The 23,429-nt window shown below is 40.8% G+C and overlaps 1 protein-coding gene across 1 annotated transcript in view; it reads left to right on the forward strand.

Moving 5' to 3' along the window:
* Window positions 1–85: 85 nt before the first annotated feature.
* gatad2ab (GATA zinc finger domain containing 2Ab) overlaps window positions 86–23,429 on the forward strand; it is a 25,868-nt gene continuing 2,524 nt past the window's right edge. Inside the window, exons 1-6 of the mRNA XM_008407230.2 lie at window positions 86–284; window positions 15,972–16,280; window positions 21,053–21,176; window positions 21,387–21,518; window positions 23,053–23,124; window positions 23,232–23,356. Of these exons, the coding sequence (XP_008405452.1) occupies window positions 15,985–16,280; window positions 21,053–21,176; window positions 21,387–21,518; window positions 23,053–23,124; window positions 23,232–23,356 (749 nt within the window). The 5' untranslated portion in view covers window positions 86–284; window positions 15,972–15,984. The remainder of the gene's footprint in view (window positions 285–15,971; window positions 16,281–21,052; window positions 21,177–21,386; window positions 21,519–23,052; window positions 23,125–23,231; window positions 23,357–23,429) is intronic.

Genomic DNA, 23,429 nt, shown 5'->3' on the forward strand with positions numbered 1-23,429 from the left:
AAGCATTCGTAAAAATGTATTAGTCCTACTCCTCAGTCACTTCCGTGAAGTCGTTCCAGAACATATCTTTTTTCCTTCCATCGCAGCACTTATCATTTCCGAGGTGTGTATGAACGCAGCATGACGCCGCCTGTGGTGGCTCATTACATTATCTGGCAACCGGAGTGGCAGCGGACAGAAGAGAGGGGATCCCCGGGATTTTTTTACGCCAAAGCCAGCTAAATACTGACGCCAAACAAGTGAAAACCGCGGGGGAACTCGACCCGGCTCCTCCTATATACTCCGTAAGTTCGTGAAACTTTATTTCGTTGTCCTGTAATCTTATTCGAGATCATAATTTCCAATTAAAACGTGACGGTGACGGAAGTTTTTTTCTGTCGGTGTTAGCTCGGCTAACGCAAGTTAAGCTAGCTAGCATAGCTTGATCTCCGCTAACGTGCAAGGTAACAGTTTGTGTGTCGTTGGGCTCCACACACACACACACACACACATTCACACACACACACCTACCGAGGACGGACTGCCAGGAGCAAAGCCTCAAAAGTGGAGCAAAATAAAACAAACTTTTCCTATCACACTTGTTTCATCCTGCACCGGCATTAGTACATAATGAAAGTTAATTACTGTATGTGCTAATTTGAAGCCAAAAATGATTTAGCCAAAAATGACATTTCTCTGTGTAATTAACGCTCAATTATTCGTGAACACATCCAGGGACTGTTTGTGCAGACCAGAGAATTAGCGTTAGCAGGCTAACTTAGCTTGCATGTTAGCTCGTCTTGTACTACCCCGTTGCTCTCCGAAACGGGGTCGGTTTCATTGTCTCTTTCGTGTATCGCTATTTGGAGGTGTAGAAACACCCAGACTAAACTGTATGATATGTATTATCACTTCTTAAAGGGGCACAAGCTCCTGGTTTACACCTGGTATCACAACTAACCGCCGAGGACCATTGTGGGCTGGTAGCTGGATTTATGTAGCCTCTGGTTTGGTAGCCGGACAGATGGACAGGTTGTTGTTGGGAAGCCAAGTTAACGTTAGCATCCGATAGCTTGTTGTTGTTGATGGGTTAGTTCAACACAGGCATCCGCTCTTCCGAGGCTTAAGTAGCGTCACTTAAGTTTTTAAACAGTATTACTATTGTTGTCAGCAGGCATTTATAAGTCTGCGGTTTCTCCTAATTGTAGATTTATTCTTTTGCGCTTCCAGAAACCATTGATCTCATAACTTTGTCAGATTAGCTCAAGCGTGAAGGGACTTTATGGAGGCGTAATGGTGGACGATTGTGCCTTGGCCGGTGTGTGTCTGTCTGTCCACGACAGCTTAGTAGCAATCACCCACGCTTTGGTAGGGGTTTTAGTGAGACATCTAAATTCCTACTTTTGTTTTACTAGAAAAGCAAGGTTTGTGTAGCATGATACAAATTCGAGACCTAATGCCAAGTCGACATGGTCTTTTTAGTTACTACACTGTTCAGTGCCTGTTGAGGTCAAAAATTTCGGAAGTATATCAGTAGAGACATGCCTCTTAATTTACGCCATTATTGTTATTCTATTATAGTGACTTTCTTAGTTGTGTTTTTTTCAGGTTGCTTTAAGCAGTCATCTTATTTCTACTTGGCTCCCGATCAAAGGTCCCGGCCTGTTCTTCAAGAGGTCATGTCAGTTTTGCAATTCTGACTTTCAGTTATGTTTTTTGTGAGATGAACAGCAGTCTGCTTATCACTTTTTCTTCTGAGCAAGTGTCCTCTATTTAGATCAGGCAGACAGTTGGCACCCTTGGCTGGTGAAAGAGGACATGTGTCGCTTTGCATTTTATGATGCGCCTTGGAGTTGCCTGAGGAGGGGTGCCTCTTGTAAAATAAGAAAGACGGGGGGAGTAACTCCCCTGAGAGTGATGTAACTAGACAGACATGACTTCTGATGCTCTGTTATTCATCTTGATTAAAACTTTAACTTACAGATATGTTTTCTATTGTTGACTAATTATTATTTTCCGCATTTATTTCCATGGTTATTCACTTGCTGTTGTGATTATCTGGCTTATACGGTGCCTGGAAAAAAATATTATCACCCCTTTGGACGTCTTTAATGTTACAATCATAATCAATATATTTTATGTGACAGGGGAACAAAAAGTAGGGAGTGACTGAAGTGAAAGTAAGCAGATGCTTTCAATTTTGTTTTTTAATGCTTTACAAAAATTGAAGTGTGTCAGGTATTTGTATTTCCCCTTTTATGCTGATTTCCCTTAATATAAAGCAATTGCCCTCACTCAATTGGGAAATAGTCAATCTGTGTTTAACCTTTGTATAAATACAAAATAAAAAGCAGAATGTTGAAACACTTTGTGGCAAACATGTGGAAGAATGTTATCTGATCAGATGAGACCAGATTTAGACTCTATGGTGTACTTAAAAGAACACTGTCTGAAGAAGAAAATTGAATTACAAATCACAATAAATGCATTATCCCCACTTTAAAGCATTGGGGTGGCAGCGTAATGTTGTGGGATGCTTTTCTTTAGCCAAACAAGGCAGCTGATGAAAGTTAGTGACAAGACGGACAGCGACTAAATGTAGAATCAGAGCTACAAGTGAACAAGAGTTGGGTGATTATTGCCCCTTGAGATCTAAAGATATAAATAAAATCTATTATTATTTTGACCCATCGACGTATCTGTCACTATGGTAGAAGGCCAAACTATTGTCTGGATCTTTTTTCGAAGTGTATATTTGATAATAAACTACTAATATCACTTTTACGTCCTTGCTACAATAAAAACTAACTCATTGATAAGATGTGTCCCACCATTTTGACAATCTGAATCGTTATCTTTATTTAACATGAATTACTATTGCAATTGTCCTGCATTTGCATAGTGTCTCTTAATGTTTGCCGTTAGATTCAGCAATTCCTGTCTTTCTAATTTCCACTTAAAAATCTTAAAACCAGGCAATGAAAAATCTAAAGGGCCGGATGGTGACCAGGAACCGTAAAGTGGGCAAGTCTGGTTTAGACCTGGGCACTTTACGGCCCTGTCAAAGTACAGACCTAAATCTGACTAAGGTTTTGTGGCAAGACTTGTAAATTGATGTTCCCATCCAGTCTGAGTAAGCTTGAGGGGGTTTTTTTATAGCAAATTGGAATGGACAAAAAGTTCTGCATTTCCATGTGCAAAGCTGGTAAAGACATCTGCCAGAAGTACTTGGCAGCTGTAATCACCATGATGGGTGGATCTATGAATCATTGACTCAGGTGGATCGAATAGAGATGCTGGCTACACCTTTTAGTTGTAAAATATATTGGAAACATTGTATCATTTTCCTTCCACTTAACAATTTTGTGCTACTTTATTTTCATCTGTCACATTAAGAAAACACTTCGGGTGTGTGATCCTACGTAGCAAAAGTGTGAAAAACATTCAAGGAGTATGAATACTGGAAATGTTCTTATCTGAAATGTAATATAGATTTTAATCCTACTGTTATGTAATCTTAATTATGGCACGTGTGCCTTACTCCTTATTCACTATAGCTGATATGAAAGCATATGTTCTTAAATGTGTAACTCCTCCCTCCTCCTCCCTCATCATGGTATTTTATTATACTTCTTTAGACTACATGTCACAGTTTAGCTTAGACAGTTTCAGATTATGTTAAAATGTCACCGATTAAAAAAAACAAAAAAAAACTAAATTCTCTTTCTACAAGTGAAAAACAAACTACCTACTAGTGTTGTCTTGGTGTCATACCAAGCATGAACATGGGTATTTCTTTGTTCGTTTCTTTACTAGTCATCGCTATTGTTATCTAGTAAGGGTGTTCACCTTTCATGATTCCGAGTATAGAAAATATTTCACATGTCACAATAAGCGTACTTGTATTAAACTTTTAGACTTTCCTGGCATTTTTTAGAGCACCAATTCTTTACCACCTCTGACATCCTGTTCTATTATATCACCCAAGCAGAACTTTGCTGATTTACAATGTTTTCATGCTATCTGAGAAACTCCCTTTCTGACAGTTCCTCCAGATACCAGACGACAGGAGTAGATGTATTGGACAGGAATAACCACCCAAAAGCCTGGGGCGGTTCTTTAAGCAGAAGCCGGGAAGGTCTTTAAACCGTAGCTGCCCTGACTATTACTTGTTTACCCTGTTGGGTTTTGTCAAGCATGTGTGTTAACAATGTGACCAGCCTGTCCTTTTTAGCCATCAGACACTCCATGTTGTTTTGTTTTTTTTAAAGGGATGGCAGCTTCAGATCATGTGCCTTTATGTACTTATTTAGTAAATTATGATCTTAGGTAATGCATTTCTTGTACTGGCAGTGATGATTTACCTCACCGCCTTTACATTAGGTTTACGTGCAGCTCAAATGTTTTGTCAATGGTGTTAATTAAATAATACTAAATCCAACTAATTAAAAATGACTTTTTTTGTTTCTGGAAAGGATAACTATTATTTTTAATGACACAAGGTGTGATTTTTATTTTAATTTTTTTAATGTTAGTTCTACAGAAAGCTAGTAGTGAAATACTGTCTACTGTCCCACATTAAATATACATCATCTTGTCCTTTGTCAGTTAACCAAAGTGGCTTGAAAGGGAATAGAAATGTTTTTTTTTCCTATGATTTCAAAGATTCTTGTGCAGGCAAACGAGCTATTTGTTAAACTTTTTTTAAATATTTTTGTAGTCGTTTCATTTTTGGTGTAGCAGTTGCTTTGATTTTTGCATGTCAGCAGCTTCATTAAATGTGTTGTCTCAGCAATATGTTCATTTTTATATTTATGACAGTAAGGCGCCACAGGATCTTGAGGATATATTATCACAATATAAGTGTGTGCAAAATTCATATCAAAAAGGAGATTTTGGAGTGGCTTAATTGCAGGCTAATACACTGTTCGAAAAATAAAGGGAACACTCAAATTACCACATCCTAGATCTGAATGAATGAAATATTCTCATTGAATACTTTGTTCTGTACAAAGTTGAATGTGCTGACAACAAAATCACACAAAAATCATCAATGGATTAACCAATGGAGGCCTGGATTTGGAGCCACACACAAAATTAAAGTGAAAAAACACACTACAGGCTGATCCAACTTTAATGTAATGTCCTTAAAACAAGTCAAAATGAGGCTCAGTATTGTGTGTGGCCTCCACGTGCCTGTATGACCTCCCTACAACGCCTGGGCATGCTCCTGATGAGGTGGCGGATGGTCTCCTGAGGGATCTCCTCCCAGACCTGGACTAAAGCATCCAACAACTCCTGGACAGTCTGTGGTGCAACGTGACGTTGGTGGATGGAGCGAGACATGATGTCCCAGATGTGCTCAATCGGATTCAGGTCTGGGGAACGGGCGGGCCAGTCCATAGCTTCAATGCCTTCATCTTGCAGGAACTGCTGACACACTCCAGCCACATGAGGTCTAGCATTGTCCTGCATTAGGAGGAACCCAGGGCCAACCGCACCAGCATATGGTCTCACAAGGGGTCTGAGGATCTCATCTCGGTACCTAATGGCAGTCAGGCTACCTCTGGTGAGCACATGGAGGGCTGTGCGGCCCTCCAAAGAAATGCCACCCCACACCATTACTGACCCACTGCCAAACCGGTCATGCTGAAGGATGTTGCAGGCAGCAGACCGCTCTCCACTGCGTCTCCAGACTCTGTCACGTCTGTCACATGTGCTCAGTGTGAACCTGCTTTCATCTGTGAAGAGCACAAGGCGCCAGTGGCAAATTTGCCAATCCTGGTGTTCTCTGGCAAATGCCAAGCGTCCTGCACGGTGTTGGGCTGTGAGCACAACCCTCAACTGTGGACGTCGGGCCCTCATACCATCCTCATGGAGTCGGTTTCTAACCGTTTGTGCAGACACATGCACATTTGTGGCCTGCTGGAGGTCATTTTGCAGGGCTCTGGCAGTGCTCCTCATGTTCCTTCTTGCACAAAGGCGGAGGTAGCGGTACTGCTGCTGGGTTGTTGCCCTCCTACAGCCTCCTCCACATCTCCTGGTGTACTGGCCTGTCTCCTGGTAGCGCCTCCAGCCTCTGGACACTACGCTGACAGACACAGCAAACCTTCTTGCCACAGCTCGCATTGATGTGCCATCCTGGATGAGCTGCACTACCTGAGCCACTTGTGTGGGTTGTAGAGTCCATCTCATGCTACCACGAGTGTGAAAGCACCACCAACATTCAAAACTGACCAAAACATCAGCCAGACAGCATAGGTACTGAGAAGTGGTCTGTGGTCCCCACCTGCAGAGCCACTCCTTTATTGAGTGTGTCTTGCTAATTGCCAATCATTTCCATCTGTTGTCTATTCCATTTGCACAACAGCAGGGGAAATTGATTGTCAATCAGTGTTGCTTCCTAAGTGGACAGTTTGATTTCACAGAAGTTTGATTTACTTGGAGTTATATTGTGTTGTTTAAGTGTTCCCTTTATTTTTTTGAGCAGTGTATATTCCGATTGTTGTGAACTTGCTTTTTACATGCTAATTTAGTATTTATCCATGAGTAACACAGTCTTGATCAGCAGATCAGTGGGTTTTGTCAACACAATATTTACCACTAATAACCTCATCACAAGATTCTTTATCTTGCAGCAATAAATAGAAGTCATGCATTGGTTTAGTTTTGTAAGCATTCAGGTTTTTCTTTTTGGTTTTTTGTTTTTTAGCACAACTGGTATTTCCTGAATTGACTAGTATTATGTGTATTAGAAATTATTTCTAAATTTTGTTTGCATTTTTGTCCTGCAGCTGATTTCAACCTCTTGACCCCCTCGATCCTTGCATCATTTCTGTGGATCAGTAACCATCTACCACATTGCTTTGTTTACAAATTATAGGTCATTTATTTAAAAAAAAAAAAAAAAAGCACAACTTGAAAGCAAACCAACAAACACGAAAAAAAGTTTGCCTTTGGTCCGGACCAGACAAGTGGACCAAAGGAATTTCCATAGAATGCTAGATTTTAATACTGGTTTTCAATCTAATGTTTTTTTATTAAGCAGGATATTCTATCCTTTTTATGTTTGTAGTTGGATAACTAGCTTTGTAAAATGTTGCCCTAATAGCAGCTTGGGCTGTCCTTTTGTTCTTTCCACACCATCAATGTCTTTTTTTTCCATGACTGTCAGAATTTCCAAACAGAAAGTGTCTTCCTCTAGAGAAACAGTAACTATTGGACATTTTATTTCAGCTAGATGACCAGAAGTGTGTAGCAGCTGTCTTATGCTCTATAAAACCAATGAAAACTCTTGTTTCTCTGGTTCAGCATTTTCTTTGCCATTTTATTATTAGTACTGTAAAAACCAGGCATCATTTGACAGAAAAGTGTGAGATTTTGAAACTGTAGCTTGTGAATACATTGGTACAGCTTCATATAGCAAACTTTAGTTTGGAGGTTTGTTGGGGACTTCCACCTGGGTTGTGACTATAGGGATGCACAACATTAGAAAATCTATCAACTGAGATAATGTCAAATATTGCAATCATATCAGTTGTAAATCATGCCTATTGTCTTCTTTCCTCTCTTTCTCGTGTGTGCTTCCTACACTCAGTGACCTTTTAGGCTTTTGGACAATGTCTCTGTGTCTGCAGTGAGCGTGTGTCCTGCAGCCCAACTGATACATTAGCATCAAAAATGCAAGTTCACAACACTTGGAATGTATTGGCCTCAAGTTTTTGAACACCAAGCTGTTCTTTGCAATATGAATATTGCACACAGTGATATTGCGACATTGACGTATTTGAAATATATATTGTGCAACCCCAGTTATGACCCCAAGGAAGACTGAGAACTTCCTGGTCGGAATAGCCATCTCTTTTGGCCTTGGTATCCCCCAGAAAGAGCTGGGGAACGTCAATGGGGAGATGGATGTCTGACCTTCCCTCCTGGACCCATCACCCCTTCAACTTGATCTCAGATCAGTGGATGATGGTGGAGGTTGTGATGAAATGGTGTAATATGGAAGCTAGAAGTATCAGATGAAGGAAGAAATCCTTGGTTGCTCTTTTACATCCCATTCTAAGCACTAGTTTAGAGTGGGAGCCTGTTCTAGATGCCAAGTGTTTGATGCTGGAGGAAAGCATATTAGGCAATCAAGAAAATCCAAAATAACTTGACGCAGCAACCAAAACAAAGCCTACATACACATGTTTAGGGACATATTTAGAAGCTAAATTCTGTTTTGTCTCTAGTACCTCCCTTGGTCTGCTTCCACTTATCAAAACTGTTTACTGTTTTGAAAATCCACAGTTGTCAGTGTCATTGCAGTATATTCTCCTTATAAGTTAAAATAATTATTAGTAGAAAGAGTTCATATCTAGTAAATGCTCAGTTTTTGTGTCTGATCAGTTTTTCTCATTTTCTCTGAATGGACTGGCCTTAATCTCATCGTTACATTTTTACTCTTCTGGAAATTTTCTTGTGATGGTCTAATCTCGACTGACCCCATCTGATGGAGAGCCACTTGAAACTTAAGACGCCTCGTCTAATCTCAGGAATATGCAGCAATTGTCACTAACATTGTGTGTAATTCTTAGTTTCGTGTTTTCTGTCTTGAGATGTCTCTTTATACGGTTTTGTTTGACTCCCAGAGGTCCCCCTCTTTGCTCTGGTCACTTCCTGCTTAGATCCATTTCTAAGAAATGTAATCTGATAGCAGTCTGCGTGTGTCCTGGCCCTCCAGTTTCTATGAGGGTATGTGCTTCTGGTTTTACAGGATTACAGAGGGACCATTTGGAAGCAATTAGGCCGAAATTTGAGATTAGCCCTTTCTTAGATTTTTGACAATGTTTAACTGTTCTTTTATATTGTGGATTGTAAATACTTGTGGCTGAAAATGTATCTAGGGATTGTACAATTATAGTGTAGAATGATACAGAGAGACGAGATGAGCAGTATTTTATGTGAGTTTTGTCACCTTAATACCGTTTAATTGGTGGTCAATAGATGCGCAACGCTGCTGCAGTTCTACATGTGTCTGCTGTAATCCAGATTAGACGTTATGCGAGGAGGTTACATGAGGTGCGAGTGTGTCTGTGTGATGCAAACAAGTGAGCTCTTGTGGTTAAATGTGGCCGTGTGTCTACCAGCAGTTTTATGCGATCATGTACAGAAGTCAGGGGTTTTTCATACTTCCTGGTCTTGCTGGTGTTTCGTTGTCGTCATGTTGCTGGGGGAGAATCCAGGTGGAGACATGCGCACACACAGATACACTCTGTGTAGCTCCGGCTCTCATTTACTCACACAGTCACACACACACAAACACACACAAAGAGACAGTCTGGCAGATTCAGGGTTAAAGGCTTCCATTTTGTTAGGTAACACCCTAATGGTCTGATCTGTCAGTGGCGTTAAAATGGCAGGGGCTTAACCCTTGGCGTTCGGGACACAACCAGTAGGGGCACACACACACGCAGATGCACGCGCACACACACACACACGCACACTCGGAGACTTCTGGGCTGGCCAAGCCTAGAACAGAACAAGCGAGCAAGGAGTGTGTGTTTGTGTGTGTGTTAGAGAGAGAGAGAGGGAGAGAGAGGAAAAGAGAGACAGGGAGGGGTAAGATGGAGAGTGAGCTTGTCAGTGAGAAAGAGAAGACAAGGAAGAGTTTTTTTTTTTCTTCTTCTTTTTTCTTCACTTGGGTACAGTTAGATTATGGCTCAGCTAACCACATGCGCTCTGCGTTCTTCTCCCTCCCCCAACCATGGCACCTCCTCAGCTGGGTCCCTGCCCCCATTCCAACCCTGGTGATCAAACCAGCACAAGTAGTCTGATCTTTTTTGTTATTATTAAGAGTATATCTATAAAAAAAAAAAAATCCTGTTTTCTGATCACCTCATAAAGAGGATTGGACATTTAAAATGTTGAGCAGGCAGTACAGAAAAAAAAAAATAATTAGTTGTGATGATTTGTTAGCTGTCGCCTTAAATTTAAAATAATCACACAGACGCATCGTCCTGTTGGATAGCTGGTCAGTATGAGGGATTAAATCAATATAATAAAGACCAGCGCTGCTTAGCTACCCAAAAATGAGTTGGTGCTCTGTTGTCTTTTTATTGGGCTATAATAATTCATACTTGTGGCATCTCTATCGGACGACATAATTGTTGTTTCTCCTTGTATTGAACCCTAAGGACACAGCCAAGAAGCCTGTGTGTCTTTAAAATGGCTGTTAATGTGTTCATGGGCTGCGTCCAGTCCCAGTGGGGGGGTCGTTAAGGCGCTGGAGATGAGCGGCGAGCGGTCTACCTGAGGGGTTGAGCCGTTGCCATTGATCCATTCTCTGCGAAGCTGCTGGACACAAAAGGAGAGCGACTGAGGGTAAAACACGGAGTGTCAGCTGAGGTCACAGATTTCCATTTACTTTTAGGCAAGCATTTTTTTTATCCTGCTATACTGTACTCAAGGATGTTGGAGATTTCATTTGGGCTGCGGGCTCCTTTCAGAGAACAATAAATGTCCTGTGTGGTTTAAGCTTATATGAATTTCTGCTCAGCTTAGATTTACAGAGTTTTTGTTACTTTGTCTCACCATCGGTTTGGGGCTTTTTTTATACTGCAGCTGTATCTAGGGCCCCATGATTACTGCGATGCGGAAAATGCGGACTGAATCATTGAATTTAATAAACAAACCGGAATCCACAGCAAAACACGGATGGTGGAGATTCCTATGACAGATGGAAGGGAAAATATGAACAAAGGTCTTGATTATTATGGAAACGTGCACAAACTTTTACTTCTTACACGTTTTTTTCTTTTTTTGCATGTAATAAGTATATTGATATCGAGTTCAATTCTAGAGCATTTTTAAAAGAGAGGTTTTCTTTTATGTCACAAAAAAGATATTAGTTTTTGCACATAATGTTTGAGTTCTTAAAAAAATGAGGGAAACACTGAATATTATAAAACTAATGTTCTGTTGAACCACAGCAGCTTTTAATTTGATATGAGATACTGAACCCTAGCTAAGGATGTGTCTTTTTTTTCCCATCCATTGCATAATTATGTACTTTTTGGGTTAATAAATATGGCTAAAATGGGATTTAGAAAAAGCGGAATTTGGCAGAAAATAAAACAGAATTTTGAGAATAAGGCCCATTTATAAGGCCCTCGCTGTCCATGGTAGCATGATAAACACATGTCCTCTTCCAGCCTTGTTTGCCACAGTTCCACTTGTGTTTTAAACATTTAGCATTGCTGGCTCTTTATAGACACTTTCTGACAATCAACACGCATGCCTTACTTTAGATGTATATTGCTCATAGAAATTTCCCATATTTACACAGAGAATAAGGTAGTCATTGATTGCTGTCTTTTGCTAAATTTAAATGCTCCTAACTATTTCATGTAAGATGGGATGGCTGAAAAATTTCTTCAGGCAAGGTTTCTCTTTCTTTGTTTTCATCTAAGAAAGAAAACATCTGAATTATAAGTGGAGACCCTGGTTTAATCCATAAAGAACTGAGTTTACAAAGCTGTTCATGCTGTAAAATTCCCTGAAAATTTAATTGTTTGCAGACAGTTAAATGTGACCCTTAACCTGTGATTTCAACATCCTCTGACAGCTGATTAGTAGATTTTCTTTTTACTTTCAACATGCTGCTGGAACATTTGCTGTGGATTCACAAATACATAGGTCTCAATATATAGCTTGTTTCTTTAGTTTTTTTAAAATGTTCTTTAAGGGTGTGTTTACACTGCAGCCTGAAGTGACCCAATTCCAATTTTTTTTGACGTAATGCGACCTGTATCTGATCTTTTCATGGCAGTGTGAACAGCGCAGGTCGGATTCTATTTCGAATGTGACCCATATCCGATACGTATCCGATTCAAATGCGACTTAACGTCCAGGTCGCATTCATCCGAACTGAACGTCACTGATTCTCAACAAAACTCACTATTCTGTGTCCTGATACGCGCAAGTGGGAAGGAAAAACAACAACCATGACGGACTGTATGAGAATTAAGTTGTTAATATGCTGCTCCGGCCGGATAACAACGTCAAATGTGTAAGCTAAGCTCCAAGTTAGCCTCCATGTTTACTCCCGCAAACACTGAGCACTTCTTTTTATGGCGGTTGGCAGAACGCTGACGCTATTGCGCCCTCTACTGCGCATGCGGGACACTTTCAGGTCATTTGCCCGTTTACACTGCAGAACACATACAGGTCGCATTYACTGGCAGTGTGAACGGCCCTGGCAAAAAAATCGGAATTGCCAAAAAATCGGAATTGAGTCACTTCAGGCTGCAGTGTGAACGCACCCTAAGTTTCTAGGCAGCTGAACAAATCTACTTACCCCTAAAAACATTATGACCCTCAAGTATTTTGCAACTCTTATTGCCTTGTTGTTTTCCACCACCAGTTTCTTGGTGTTCTTCCTAATTTTAGGACTTTTGGTTGGGTCAGTCTTGTGAAAAACGATCAAGTTTCATTCAAAAAGAAAAAAAAATAGGAAACTTAACTGTTTACACAAAGGGCGGGAGGGGAATGAGGGGCAAACTGGCGAGCATCTCATGAAAATAACGACATCCCTTCATTGATAATATGCTCAATCTCTAATGTAAGCAGACATCCACACACCAATTCCCTTCGGTTGCAAGTGTTTCGGACATAAACGGAAGACCATATGCCTGAAAAATCAGCCTCTCTTGGTTGCAGGTTTCATTTTCCCCTCAACTCTTTTATAGACTTGACAGCCGACAAATCAAACCTCTTAGTGTGATTATAGGGTCAGTTGCTGTTTTTTTTATGGCGCATAGAAGAGCTTGAGGTTGCCAAGACTATTGCTGCTTGGTTGCTTTAGAAGTTTGTAGTTGTAGTTCTTTGCCAGTTTGATGTTTGAGTTTGATTTTTTTATTTTTTCAACCAGAACAGAGCGAGCCTGACTAATGCCGTTAAAATCCTGATTGATGCATCTCCATATATTTTGTGGTTAAGGTTTGTCATGCAGATGTTTAGTTTAGTCGATTCTGGTTTCTATTTAAGAACAATAACACTGGTAGATATCAGAAAAATATTCAAAATATTTACCTTTTTCTTTTTTTCTGTGCAAGAATTATTTATTGCAACAACACTGTAAAGACGTGTTTCACAAATTTTGTAAAAAAGAAATTATGTAGTTAACATTTTAAATTGTCTTTATCATCTTAGCAATTGGCATAATTAGTTTGATTGACATTATTAATTGTCTGAAGTACATAACTTCTTCCCTTTAAACTCTTGGGGTTTTCCTGGTAGGCACCAACATTTCCAAATGCAGACAGAGATTCAAAGTTTAGAATAATATAATGTAGCAACTTTTCCTCCTCCATTCAGTCCTCCCGGTGTCGGCTCTGTCTCTCTCTGACGCCACATATAAACCACAGCCATTAAAACATTTCAGTGATTGTGAAAGTGGCTAATTCTGAGTGTTTTTCACTTGGTAGCGGTATCCACACAGAAGAGGATTTATGGATCCTGGCCTGGTGGCGCTTTTTGTAGTGATGAGAAAATGCTTTGAGTTTCCATCTAGTGTATGAAATCACTCGGTTCTAATAGCAGGCATTGTACGCCTAACGTCTGAATGAGCCGCAGGTGTTTCTTTGGACAATTTATTTGAATAAGTAAACCAGCAATGGCACACAAAGGCCGCATTAGTTTTCAAGTGCAATCATCTCACTTTGTAGCATACGCAAATGCTCCCTATCGGGACATCTAATACTTCAGGGCTTTGCAGTCTGTCCTTTCCTTCCGGGACAAAGGTAGCCACGTGTCTCAACTTGAAACTAGTGGCTGCAGTTTTTCTGGTCACGTGGCGATTCGAATGTCTAGCTTTGAGAGTTGGTTCTCTGCTTCTTAAATCTGCCATAGTTCACCACAATGTTGTGCAAACTGACTGTGAAGCCATTACTTAATTGTATCTTGGTTTAAGTTTGATTTCTACAGTGTCGTGTGCAACACACTCCCACACACAAGCTGTCATCTCCGGTAGATAGATGCTCTTTGTATTCAGGCATGGTACAGCAGGGCACATCTGTCCTAGCTGTGTAACAGAGTTGGGTCCTTTCTAAGTACTGCAAACTTTTCCTGTCAGCAGGCCTGAATGTTTTCCTGAGTTAAGTTGGTTTTGTTTTGAATGTTTTTGGCCATTAAACGGCAGTTTTACTGCAACAGTTAATATTAATGAGACATAACTCAAAGGGCCCTATGATAACCTGTAGTCTAGGTTTCTCTTTTCAGTAGACTGCCATGCTTTGCAGCCCAATACAAACATCCCAGACATTAGCTTACTGTTTTTATTATCAACACAATAATTGTTGGCGTATTTTCAGATTTCCTTTCCCAACTCTCTGCTTTACATTAGTCTCTACAGATAAATATTCCTAAATGTAGATGAGATAATTTGGTACGAGGGCTCGGCTTCTTGTTGCAGCTGTGATTTGGAATTAGTTTTGTCCCGTGTTCTCCTTGTAATTCTTGCCACTTTGTTTCTGGGTTGGTTCGGCCTCTGTGCTCCCTCCATCTTGGACCAGTTAGAACTGGTTTTTCAAGGAAGTGATTTCCCTCTCATAAATTGCTCATAATGTGTTCAGGAGTTGTATCCACTTATCGGTGCGCAGAATGTTTCCAAATAACACACGTTTTATGTGACACATCATGAATTAATAAAGTGAGGATGTGAGTTCTTGCTTCATCTCTAATGCGTGACTATTTGTTCGCTTTGTGTGAAAGTTTCGCTAATGATAATCACCTTCTGCTCTGTATTCTGAAATCTTAGTGGCTCTCTTGCTGTACTCTGAAAGAATTGGGCCAGGTTTTCATTTAAGTTGGTTTGTTTTCTGGCACTCTTCAGTTTTTAAATAGAGTTTTGGTCAGGGTCATTCCAGAAGCTCATTGTTGTGCGTGTATGAGAACATTTTGTTGCAACACCTTTATGGTTTCAACTACTGATTTTATAGGGACTTGACCAATTTGGATTCAGTGTATTGACAACAAAGGATACGCTAAGCATGATGCTTTTACCAAAATACTTAATAGTTAGTCTTCTTTGACTAGAAAACCTCACCAAGAATCTTCTAAACCTAGTACTAATATCAACCATCTGACCCAGACTGTCACGACCAGACGAAAGAATGAGAATGTTCAATGTATGTAAACCTTTTCTGGCATTGCACCTGTTTAGGATGGTAGTTGTTGGAAATTTTAAGAACTCCGTAGATCTAATACATTTATAAGACTTGATTGTTTTTTAAGAGAAATAAAGTAAAACTTCAAATATTGCATCCTTGGGGTATTTTAATGAGTTTTTCTTCCCACAATAGAATTTAGTAAATCAAGACAGCTTCTGTTACAATAATCACTTATTTATTAAGTGAAGAAAATCTTGATTAAATCAAATGCTGTGTATGTTTCTCTCTCTCTGTGTTTATTCTCCAATTGTATTGGATCTAAATTAATGTACTATAATGTGTTTGACTTTTGCAAACTGTCATTGAAGTACTGAGTGCTCCAAAGCCAGCCCTATATGTGACGCTTTGTTTCAAACTGCAGATTAGCTGATTTGGTTTAGCATCTTTAATCACCTTCAGGACTCTTTGTTGCCTCTGTTTAAGACAGCCACTCAGGTCAGTGTCACTGCTAAGTCGAGGCCTGGCACTGCTGGCTTTATCTAATTGACTCACTTTCAGATACTTTTTCACTTCAGTGAAATGTACCCTGAGCCATATTTTACCTCACTTGGCTTATAAGACTCCTTCTGTTGTGCTGAAGCATTTTGTTATATTGATGATGTTTGCCAAATGAGAAATGCTCGCCCTCAGTCTTGATTTCAAGTCAACAATCTCTTCACCGTTTCCTTTTTTTTTTTTTTTTTTTTTATACCTAGCCTACCTCTTTTGTTTGCTTGTCTGTATTTTATGAATACATAAACAGAGTGCTGCAACTGTTTGTTCCTTCTGTATCTCCAGGGTGAGAGCAGCCATGTCAGAAGAGGCGGTGCGTCAAACGCGCAGCCAGAAGCGAGCTCTGGAGAGGGACCATGCAGCTCTTGGCGGTTCCCCGGGGGACATGGACGGCAAGCGGGTAAAGCTGGAGAGAGGTGATGCAGCTGGGGCCCCGCTGGCCCTGGTGGGACCTGCAGCTGAGGGCATGAAGCTGAAGAGTGAGCAGGCTGCTAAGGTTGCAGCCAGCATTCTGAAAACTGGGGAGGTGAAGGCCACCATCAAGTTGGAGGTACAGACTGGAGACGAACCCGTGGACATGAGCACATCCAAAAGGTGAGACGAGGAAAATAGTCTGTTGGGTTTTGGTTTCATCGTGGGTGTTGCACTGTCATGTAAACAGAACATACTGTACTTTACGTGATTGTATTAATGTTGGACATGAGCTGGCATTACATTTTTGCAGCACAACTTTGAGTGCAAATTCAAAGATTTCAATGTTTTGACACAAAACTACAAAACAGAAATAAACAACACAAAGCAATTTTAGGAGAAAAACAACAATTACACCTGCTGCAAAAAAAAAAAAAAAAATCCAACATATTGATAATTACTGGTAATGGGTTCCGTAACGTTTTTTAAAAATTTATTTATATGGAAATTTATAAACTTGGAAAAGGGAAAATGCATTAATTTAGTGTTACTTTTCAAGGTCAGAAATTTATAGCTTTTAGGTGTTTATAAAAGTAGAACTGAGATAGCTGAGAATAATTGGATAATTAGCAGGGTTATGGACACGGTGGAGGGTCTGTTTTTCTAGGCTGACCTGAGAACGCCTTGGGAAAAACTTGGGATTCCCCTGGAGCAGCCGGGCCTTTCTGCTTAGGCTGCTGCCTATGCAGCCCAACTCTGGATAAGTGGAAGATGATGGATGAATGGATAGTAAAGCTATCTGCTTGGATAAATCCTGAGTTAGGCTAACAGACACTTTCCCCAAAGCTTGCTAGCTAGAGTTATCAAATGGGTTAAAAGAGTGATGGGTGGTGCGTTCGTTTTTTTTCCAAACCATTTAATAGGATGTTGGAGAAAGTGCCAGAATAACAGGGAATTTCTGGACTGTATAAAACGCATAGTACGGTGTATACATATAGTCCTGTCCTTCCTCCACTTACTGCAGCACACTGCCAATCAGCTGGCTGAAGGGAGACTACAAAACTTTTCTCATGCATACAACAACTTCATGGTGAGGAAAGGCGTTCAATCTATCGCTCTATTAAAAAATAGCATTTTAAAACTATAGTTGATATGTTGAATAAAAGCAGTTTATATCATGTTAGTTATATTTCAACCTATGAGAACCCATACCAGGCCTAGTTGAAGGTAAGGGGTAAGTGTAGTACCCACCCTCGTTTTTTTCAGCCAGCTGACCGGCAGTGCACATCAACATGAGAGGTTAGGTAAAGGGACCTTGCAGCTTATTTGAGCTCTGCACATTCAGGCACAACACTGGTTGCTCTGGTGCTTTCTCTGGTATCTTGTGAAGCGCAGTAGGAGTCGGTGAAAGTTTTTAAACTGCAAAAGTTTACAACCTTGGCTTACAAGAAATGCAATAAATTAAAACTACATAACCTTAGCATACTTGTATATCAGAAACCAGTCCATGTCTAGACTCTTTTAGAGAGCGGTCAACATTTGAAGCCATCTAATGCATTAAACATTGACCAGTAGCAGTCTTTTCCTAATCTCTGGGCCTTGATATTACATTGTAGGTCAATTATCTCCACAACCCTTTACCACCATTTGCAAGAAACATTAGAATCCTTCTTGCGTCATGTTTGTCGCCAACAAGGCTACCTTGCTGATACAGTTGTAGATTGGTAGGCTGAATCAACGTTTTGAATTCTATGACACCTGAGGCAATTGTATGTATTTTTATGTTTTTCCCTGTTATAAAGGGCAAGGCCCCACGTATGCTACGATGGGCCCTGGATTGTGTGCAGGCACGCACAGCGGGGTGTTTTGCATAGAGCTGCGTCTTTTGGAGTTTCAGGTTTCTCACTGAAATTGCAGTAGAGCGAGTGGTCTGACAAGAGTCATACAGGAAGTCGGTGTGTGGTTGCCAGCAGCCTGCCCCCATTCTGAAAACTTTTGAGGCTCCTAAAGGCCCAGGCTCCATTTTCTCCCACAGCAGCACCTGAACTCTGCCTCGCACTTCTCACAAAATGAAGGCTATGTGTCACAAACTGGTTCCAACTGGCCGTTGCCATGGTTTCCACGTTGGAAGGAGCAGTTGGAGGAAGGAGGGGCCAGCAGGAGTGGTGGGTGTGTCACATGACCACACAGAGAAATGCCTGATGTCATGTGATGTGTATTTGGTAGAGAGATAAATACACACACACACACACACACACACACACGCACAGTGATATGATAACAGTTTAAGTGGAACAGAGGGGTGATTGAATAGTGAGTGTGTTGGGCTTTGCTGCATTACCGCATAATTACAGACGAGTGTCACCTTTGGCCCCAGCTTTTAGCCTCTTTCAGTGTTTACGTGCTTCCTTTCTGCAAAGTGATTATTTTGATGGTTTATACGGTGGCCTTTGTCATCGAAGCTCAGCTTTGTGGAAAGTTTTTATGACAGAGTTCAATTCGGCTTCAAACTGTGTCAGACAGTCGTACAGTAACTGAACTGAGGCTTTCCATTATATACTAGACTTCTGCTTTACAGTGTTTTGTCAATATTTCAACCAACCTGCGCCAAGCTGTTTCGTTCCCTTAAAGAGCTGGAATTGGTTTCCGGGCTGGTTTACGTTGCACTCTGATTTTGTAGATCCAGCTACACCTCAAAACGACTGAATCAGCAAAATCCTACCATGGGAGGGGGGTCAGCGTACAGCTACAATCTGGGGAAGCCGAGGCATGCAGAGACACTGGACCTTACATAACCAAGCTGCCATGTGTTGTGACGCTTGTGTAAGCTGTTCTCAATAGATGGTAGCAACCTTCATCAGCTAGGCCGCGTCATGTCGGTAATGAGGCCACATCGGTCAACGCGCAGGGTTTTCCTTGAAGGTTTTGCGGCATGTTAGGAAGCACTCAAATCCTCAGTAATGGTGCTTACTGTGTTCCTCTGACTGCTGTTTTTATTTTATGGGCAGAATGTAAACAAAGCTGCTCCTCTCGGGGTTTGTTTGTGCTCAAAGGTGTAATATGTCTTTGAAAAGCAGAACTTCATGAAGATCAGTTTTTCTTTTCACATTTAAGTTCAACACATAAGGAAAGTACTCCATTACACACACTGGAGAGACCTTATTGGCCTTAGATTGACGTCTCTTGAGAGGAGCCGTTGAGAGGGCAGCAGAGACGCGACTCCGGGGTGAGCAAAAGGAAGAGGGGAAAAAAACCTCCAGAAGAACTGACTCAGTGAGTTGGAGTATAAAAGATGAACAAGTAAGGTTGGGGGAGGGGTGTGTGAAGTGGTGACTGAGTGAGAGTGAGTGTACACAATAGGTTGGCTCCTGGCCATGTATTCCCCTCCCCCCCCCCCACCGCTCGCCGTCACCCTCTCCAGCGTCTCGGGCCGACCTCTGCTCCGCTCCGCTTGTGACTCTGGCGTCGGCAGCTGGGAGGGAGGGGAGAGCCGAGGCCCAGGCTTCAACGGCGCAGCTAGGCCACGGGCCTTGCCATAGAGGTAGAGCAGGAGCGGGGTGAGGCCCTGCGTGGGCGACAAAACGGGTCTTGCCTCAAACCCTGGAACCTCTTGCTTGGCAGGGACTGAACTTCCACACAACTTGATGGAGAATAATTGCACAGCATGATGCAGACGTCGGAGTCCGATGTCACAGACGCTAGCATACCGAAAGCTATTTTGCATAACTCGGCTTATCTACAGTGGTCAGCAGTTGTTCATGTTCTGTAACATTACTGTGACCCCCCCCCCCTGCCCCTGTCCCCCCTTCACCCATCTCTCCGCTACTGCCACTTGTCCCCCCGCCCCTTCCCTTCGATTGCGAACATAACATGCCGTAAGTCACCTTTGTTTTGCTTAGTCGCCAGGAAAAGCCATTATGCACTTAACAAAGGTCTCCAGCTTTCACTTCAGTTCCAGTTCTACACTTTAGTTCATTAGATTGCTGCTTTCTGAGTCCCTGTGCTCCCAGAAGGGAGAGCACAGCTGGTCTGTTGATGCTACCTTACGCTGGATATAATCGGTGGTTGTATTCTTCCTCTGCCGCCATTACCCCATTATTGATCTCTTGGTACATGTCTTCTTGTGTGTTCCTGCACACATTTGCACCCAAGGCTCGCAGGATAACAATTCAATAACGCCATCTACTGGATTCAAGACAAAGCTACAAGTTCATAATGGACAACTTTGTTCAAACGAGACAAAATTAATCAAATGTCACTTGTTCATAGGTCTGCCACAGTAAAAAATTTTTGCTGGAACTGGAAGATATTTTAAATATTCTAAATAAAATACAACAACCAAAAACAATGAATAAAATGGAAATCAAAACACAACAGAAACCATAAATAAAATGGATTATAAAGCCTCTGCAAACAAAACTGCCCTTCACAAAATATCAATCATCAGAATGGAAATTGAGCATTTTTAATGTTATCATGCGATTAAATGACTTACTGCGTATTGTGACAGGCATTGTACATCTTTTGTTGCATAACTGCGACTAAGTTATGTTTGATAAAGTGATGATTCTCCATGGATTGGCTGTGAACTTGCAAAACGACTCTGAAACCAGTTTAAACGGTCTTTACACAAGCTTTGAAAGTACTAAGAATCCTCCAATTAACCATCAAAGTCAGACGCCAAAACAGCTACAGTTGATTCCCTCGGTCCATCCGAGTATGTCCTTAAACAAAACAACACATCATGCATAGGACACTAGCATTTCTATGTATGATGCAAGGCAAAGGATTATTGCAAAGCACAATTTCAACGCATGGCAACAATGCTACACTTTCAGGAAAACTAATTAAACTTAAAATCGGCTGCAATTGGTCTTTTGTTTATGAATGCATAATAAAATGTAATAATTATTTGTTTAACAATAAGCATGTATTATCCTCGTTTCTTCCTTCAGTGACATTAAGAAAGAACAACAGCCGCCTTCTCCAGATGATGTGATTGTTTTATCAGACAACGAGCCGTCCAGTCCCGTCATGAACGGCCACTGCTTCACGAAGACGGACACAGATAAACTCATGGTAGGAAAACAGAACTTTAAAATGTAATGGTAGTTTTGCCGTATTTACTGACTAAAAATGCGTTTGCAGCCACTAAAAAGACTGTTAGACAGTCGTCTGGTATGTTATTTATTATCTTGAACTGATTTAAAAGCTGGGCTTCACTACACCCAGAAAATAACTTGGTATCAACGCATTTCTTTTTCTTCTTTTCTTTTGTCATATGTGCAGAAGAGCTCACCTGAGGAAAGGGAAAGTATTATAAAACAGCTCAAGGAGGAACTGAGGCTCCAAGAAGCCAAATTGGTTCTCCTCAAGAAACTACGACAAAGCCAGATCCAGAAGGAAAGCACTGTACAGAAGGTAAGCAGCAAAGAGAGCAAAGTTTGCAACATTAAGAGGCTTTCACTGTGTTGTGCCATTCTGAATAAGGGTTTTAGCTCACCGCAGAACACGTAGTTCTTGTTCTAATCCTTTACCGACTCTTAATGGAATGAAAAATAGAGATTTCCTGATCAGGATTTTTTTTAATCCCCAGTACAGCTCCAAATAATTTCAGACGGGGCATTTTGTGATTTGACTTCGCAGCAACAGTCGAATTACAGTAGTATTGCGATTGTGTTCAGTTGATGAAACTCGTTTTTGTTTGGCCATTTCGACACTTTGGACACGGCTCTATTGGTTTGGCAGCAAAGGATAATTTTGTTCTAATAGAAGTCTCTGATAAACATGTTTTTGTTTCTCTAGATGTATCTGAGTTAGCACAATTGTAGTCTTCAGTAAAATTCAGTTTTACTTCCTTTGAATTTTTTTTATGCAAAGCACTTCTGTGAAGTTGTTCATGCTAGCATGTTTCCTCTTTGTTATATATTTATTTTTCATGTGTAGTCAAAACTTGCAAAAAGAGTTTTCGTCTGATTCTCAGATGTAGTGCTTTGTTTGTAACGTCATACAAGCAAAGCACTACATCTGGACTTAAGCCCTCTTTCTCTGTGAACGTTATGAATGGTGAAAAATAAAAGGTTTGTTAAAATGGAAATAAACAATTTTCCCCAAAGGGCCTCATAAATATCTGTAATCCACCCAGAGTCTCCCAACTATTGGCTTAACACTGTATATATTTTATAATAAAAGATACATTTCTGTTTGTTTTTACAATTTAAATTTAATTTCTAAGAGGAGTTTTAAATTTTTTCTGCAAACGTCGTAGTGTTATAGTTCAAGGTCATTTACTCACATCAGGCTGTGTCCTGTTTGAAAACTCTACTTCCTGTGTGAATCTTTCTTGGTTATTGTTATTATTCTTCAGCCTTGAGGCATATCTTTATTTATCAGTGCAGACGCTTCCTATAAACGTGCCCTGCCCGGAGCGCTGCGCTTATTTTCAAAATCAGGAAACTTAAGATGTTGTTTACAAAAGAAAATGCTTCCCTCACCCCCAACCCAACAGCAGTGTATTTGATTCACATGCAGATTTCACATTTCTGCGTTTGATGAGCCAGTGGGCCACAAAATGGACGTGTCTGGATTAGATTAATTAAATATCGTCTTTATTTTTAATTCAAATTAGCTGCACAGATGACAGTTGCATGTCTTTGTGGAAAGTGGCAGATAAGATCATTCACAGCACCACATATCCGTAGTTAAGTTTATTCAGAAATACTGATCATTTATATAAAAGCCCAGATTGGGATTCCCAACTATACTCAGGATCTGGATCAGGACATATTTTATGTGAATATTAGACATAAATATAGCAATTTAAATTGATCAATTTGAACCCACTTTCTAAGTCATGATTTTTTTTATATTATAAAACTGCTACCTTATAGAAACCAAGTTATGGTGTTTATTTTGCCAGGGTTGTTTAACTTCTTAAACCACACTCTGTGTTCAGGCGAGCGGCTCAGTGGCCACTCCTCCTCCTCTAGTGCGAGGCAGCATGACATCCAGTAAAGGACCCCTTCAGGTATGGCCTCACCTCGAGTACTCATTCTAAAACTTGTGTATTTTATCCTTTTACCTGAGGGTTTTCATCACTATTATTTGTAAATATCATCATTATTGTGTTTTCAGGTGACGGGTCGTAGCTCAGGCACGGTGATCCCCCCACCCTTAGTGCGGGGCGGACAGCACGTCCCGTCCAAACACAACTCTCAGATTGTGATGCCACCCTTGGTCAGAGGAGCCCAGGTTGTTGTCCACTGACCGATTGTCCTCTTTAAACTTTATGCAGTGAATGTCTTTAATCTGCTCTCTATAATTACTGCATCT

The sequence above is a fragment of the Poecilia reticulata genome, linkage group LG4 (genome assembly GCF_000633615.1).
Source record: "Poecilia reticulata strain Guanapo linkage group LG4, Guppy_female_1.0+MT, whole genome shotgun sequence".
Taxonomy (NCBI): Eukaryota; Metazoa; Chordata; class Actinopteri; order Cyprinodontiformes; family Poeciliidae; genus Poecilia; species Poecilia reticulata.